This window comes from Dendrobates tinctorius, unplaced genomic scaffold (assembly GCF_039654945.1).
Source record: "Dendrobates tinctorius isolate UK_male_01 unplaced genomic scaffold, ASM3965494v1 ptg000208l, whole genome shotgun sequence".
Taxonomy (NCBI): Eukaryota; Metazoa; Chordata; class Amphibia; order Anura; family Dendrobatidae; genus Dendrobates; species Dendrobates tinctorius.
The window spans coordinates 9,218,219-9,223,508 of NW_027361875.1; the positions used below are offsets into that span (position 1 = coordinate 9,218,219).

General features: G+C 38.1%; 1 protein-coding gene across 1 annotated transcript; it reads left to right on the plus strand.

Moving 5' to 3' along the window:
- Positions 1–429: 429 nt before the first annotated feature.
- On the plus strand, positions 430–3,351 carry NKX2-1 (NK2 homeobox 1). The gene is made up of 2 exons (XM_073554207.1): positions 430–1,085; positions 1,691–3,351. The coding sequence occupies exons 1-2, from the start codon at positions 713–715 to the stop codon at positions 2,353–2,355; spliced, it is 1,038 nt and encodes a 345-aa protein (XP_073410308.1). The 5' UTR covers positions 430–712; the 3' UTR covers positions 2,356–3,351.
- The last annotated feature ends 1,939 nt before the right edge of the window (positions 3,352–5,290 follow it).

The window sequence follows — 5,290 nt, forward strand, 5'->3', positions numbered from 1 at the left end:
ATAGATAGATAGTAGATAGATCTATAGATAGATAGATCTATAGATAGAGAGATATGGGATAGATGGATAGATATATAGATAGATAGATAGATAGATAGATAGATAGATAGATAGATAGGTATGGGATAGATATATATATATATATATATGGGATAGATAGATAGATAGATAGATAGATAGATAGATATGGGATAGATAGATAGATAGATATGGGATAGATAGATAGATAGATATGAGATAGATAGATAGATATGGGATAGATATATCGATATGGGATAGATAGATAGATAGATAGATAGATAGATATGAGATAGATAGATAGATATGAGATAGATAGATAGATAGATAGATAGAGATGGATCGGATCCACAGAAGGAGGCATCAGCACGCCCTGGCTGTGTAGCTGGCTGGAGGGGTTCTGGCTGTTCCTGGGAGCTCATTAGGAGCGCAGGCTCAGGCTGGATTGTCTGGCCTCACTGCTGGCTCCGCCTCTGCTGCCTAAAACCTGGCTCCTGCCTAAAACAAACGCAAAGAAACCTCTGAGCTGCACTCAGCCCAATTAAGGCGGACTTTACGTGTACACCCAACAAGAGCCTCGGCGCTACGGCAACAGCACCACAAGATTTGGCAAAAAAAAAAAAAAAAAAGGGAAAAAAAAAAACGGGAGAGAGAGGGAGAGATCTCTTTCTTTTTTTCTCCCAGCCTCAGAAACATGTCGATGAGTCCCAAGCACACTACTCCCTTCTCAGTGTCTGATATCTTGAGTCCTCTGGAGGAGAGCTACAAGAAGGTGGCTATGGAGGGGACTGGCTTGGGGGCTCCCCTGGCTGCCTACAGGCAATCGCAGGTGTCTCAGTCTACTATGCAGCAGCACGCCATGGGCCACAATGGAGCAGTCAGTGCTGCCTACCACATGACAGCTGCGGGGGTCCCTCAGCTATCCCACACCACTATGGGGGGCTACTGCAACGGCAACCTGGGCAACCTGGGCAATATGAGCGAGCTGCCACCCTACCAGGAGACGATGAGGAATGGCTCCGCTGCTGGCTGGTATGGGACCAACCCGGACCCAAGATTCTCTGCAAGTGAGTGCTCACACTTTACTGCTATTATCACACACACGTTATATATATACACATAGGTATGCCAATACACAGAAATATAGAAGTGCATTATACTAATATGTATATTCTACACACACACTATATATATATGTACACTATAGAAAATCAGAAATCACCTGTGACGTGTTCTGTTTCCGAATATTACTGCTTGTTTCTTCACTTCATCTTCTGCGCTGAACTTATAATAACGTTTTACAATTTAAAACAAGTATATGAAAATAAAAATAGCAACAAAACACCAAAACTAGATAAAGACTATAGCAGCTAATTAATGATGCAGTTATGGAGATTAATCTACACTGAGGCTACCATGAATGTGTGGAGATCTGTTATATAGATGCTATGACAGATGGTAGAATATGATTGTTGGCTGTGCCTCACTATTCTAGTGTCCTAATCATGGTGGTTAGATTAGTGTGCATTTCTTACCATGCCATATATATGTGTATATAGCACGCATAGTATATATAACACATATTATGATATACACTATTCTTGCATCATTTTATGTATTCGATCTTCGTCATTTGTCTTACCATTTTATTTTTGTCTGTGTTTTTTTTTAGTCTCACGTTTCATGGGTCCCTCCAATGGAATGAATATGGGAGGTCTTGGCAATATGGGGTCCTTAGGAGATGTGGGTAAAAGTATGGCCCCACTTCAGAGCACCCCTAGAAGAAAACGTCGAGTGTTGTTTTCTCAGGCCCAAGTATATGAACTGGAAAGGAGATTCAAACAACAAAAATACCTATCTGCTCCAGAGAGGGAACACTTAGCCAGCATGATCCATCTGACTCCCACCCAGGTGAAGATCTGGTTCCAGAACCACCGCTACAAGATGAAAAGACAGGCCAAGGACAAGGCAGCGCAGCAGCAGATGCAGCAGCAGGACAACAGCTCTTGTCAGCAGCAATCTCCACGGCGGGTAGCGGTTCCAGTGTTGGTGAAGGATGGCAAGCCATGCCAGGCAGGCTCCAATGCCCCAAGCACTGCTCTTCAGAACCACCAGCAGCAGTCAGCCCCAGGTCTCACAGTGACCACCAATGGCTTGGGGCAACATCAAAGCCACCAGACAAACAGTGCAGGCCAGTCTCCAGACATGGGCCAGCACTCCAGCAGCCCATCAAGCCTCCAGAGCCAGGTCACCAACCTTTCCCACCTAAACACTTCTACTTCTGACTATGGTACAGCCATGTCCTGCCCTACCTTACTATATGGTAGGACATGGTGAATAAAACCCAGTTCCCTCTGTCCCCAGACAACCCTTCTCCTCTCTTAAAAAAAAAAAAAAAAATGAAAAAAATAAATAAATAAAAACTGCAGTACTTTAGGGGGGATGGATTTATAAGAGGGTTTCGCTGAGCAATCCAAAAAGAGAAGGGGAAGGATAGAGGAGATAGCTATTAATCTGGATGGATGGTACTCAAAATGTCAGATGGAAAGGACGATTGGACTTTCTCCTACCTTCCCGAGTTACCTGCTTGTACATAGGGCTGCAGGGACGGAGGATTTGGGGTTAATCCACTCACCCCGCTATTGAAACTGAAGAGCGATTCTATTTTATTTTTTATGTTCCTTGTGACCTTGTGTAACCTTCACTCTGTTGGACTATTTGGAAGATTTAGTTTATATTAGCCTGAATATTTGGTTGTTAAAATTTTGTAAGAAAACACAACATTTGTTACCTTTTTATTCATTGTGAAATGTTTCACACCAATCTGGCTCCCCGATCCGAATTATTTTGGCAGCTCTATCTTTTTTTTTTAGATATATTTCCCACACATCTAACGAATGTAAATGATGCTCACTTTTTTTTGTAAAGTCCATCATTTATTTATTTTTTAATTATTTTATTTCATCTAATTTTTTTTTTCTATAATAGAGGTAATCTGATATATATTCTAAAATCTGAATAAAATGCAGCCTCTTCACCGATAATGAATTTGTACCGACCTAGAGATACCCGTGGGCCAGTGCAGTGCTTTCTGGATGTCACTTTTTATTTGTTTGCTTGCCAGGCTGTAACTTAAAAACCTACTGAATAGAAAACAGAACCGAATCCAAACATCATTGTAGAAAGGAACTCGGGTTTATTCTCCAGTCTGTCCCTTTTATAGCGCTTGTTATATTGTATTCATGCACAGGGATAATTTATGAAACTTCGCGAAGCCCTCTGCATTTATGTGACACCAATTTATTATTAAACAGGTGTATGATTCTTTCAGGATTATCCTTGTTCTTTTGTCCTTATTGGTGGACCTTTTTTAATCAAGTGTCCTCCTTTTATTTGTTATGTTACTTTTATGAAGTGATATAAATAAAAAAACATAGCAAAATAAAATGAGGCGTTATCATGGGAAACTGTATCTTTTATTGTGCAGAAATTATCTATCAGTGAGAAAATATATGCCAGCAATTTCTAGAATAAAATGCAAGGAGTGTGACGAATTTTGCATACCTGTAGACAGGTATCGATCCATATATACACACTTATATTGCTACATATACCGTGTGCTAATTTCCTATATATATATATATATATATATATATATATATATGTATGTATATATATATGTATATATATGCACTGCTCAAAAAAATAAAGGGAGCACATTCTAGATATCACTGAATGTCAAATTCCAGTTCCAAATCTTAACTCATTACACATGTAATGCATTGAGAGCAATAAAACATAAAATGATTATTGTAAATTAAAATTAATATCCCATGAAGTGTGATTGACTTGGAGTTACATTGTGTTGGTTAAGTGTTCCCTTTTTTTTTCCAGCAGTGTATATATATATATATATATATATATATATATATATATATGCGCACACATATAAATGTATACTTATGTGTGTGCAAGTAACATCTTTGTATCTATACATATATACGTATATATATATATACACTTATATACACCTATGTGTGAGTATACATATATCGATATCTATCTATATCTACCTATATACACACACAAACATTTAAGCTGTATATATATATATATATATATATAAATATGCACATATATATATGCCTGCGTGTATATATGTATATATATCCATATCTACCTATATATGTATGTGTGTGTTTATATATATATGTGTGTGTGTGTATATATATATATATATATGACTATGTGTGCACATACACACACGTTTCTTTAAAAAAAAAATACAAATAAATAAATAGGAAATAAAATAAAAATAAAACATAAATACCTATATAGATATATATCTAAGGCTAAGTTTCTCGATCTGTCTTCTTCATGAGCTGTTTGGGTTATGACTGATAGGCGTGCATCACCTGCTACTCTTGAACATAGTGCTGCATATATATATATATATATATATATATATATATATATATGCCTCTCAAAAAATAAAGGGAGCACTACAACATAGGATGTGGTATTTTAGTGTTCCCTTTATTTTTTTGAGCAGTATATATATATATATATATATATATATATATATATACACACACACATATACACATGGGATATTTATCAGTAAATGTATAGATGTATACCGCTCAAAAAAAAATAAAGGGACCACTATTCCATTTGCAACAGGCTGTTTGTGTTCCTTTTATGATTTTGAGCAGTGTATATATAGATGAGAGATTTAGCAATAGATGTATTTGCAGCTTTGTGTGTGTTGCAGGCAGTAGTAAGTAGCACCGAGTACAGCATCCTTGTGCTTTAGCTCCGAAGGGCATACTGTTAGCTTGGCAGTAATTGATGGAGTGATTATTTTGTACATCTACTTATCCTTGGTTGCCATTAAATGAGCTAATTTTCATTTTGTCCCATGCCCCTAAGCCTGGAGTCTGTTTGCCTGGCCCATAGAAAGGTGAGCCGTGCAGTTAAGGCGATAGGGAGCCTGCAAACAAGGACTGGGACAGGATTTCCATATCAATCAGCAGGAAAGTCAATCACATGGGGCTCCCAGCCTCTGCCACTTTCCTATACAAGTGAGACAATTCTGCATTCATCTGTTGTCCCCGATGTTCCCTCTGGTGAATTCTCAGGTTTGTATGTAGCTGACAGATCCCAATGTAGCACAGAACTGGGGGGTGTCAGTTTATGCAGCATAGTCCCCCATCCATGCCTTCAGCTGAATAAAGGATCTGGGCTTCATCAGATTTGCCTTATTTATGTA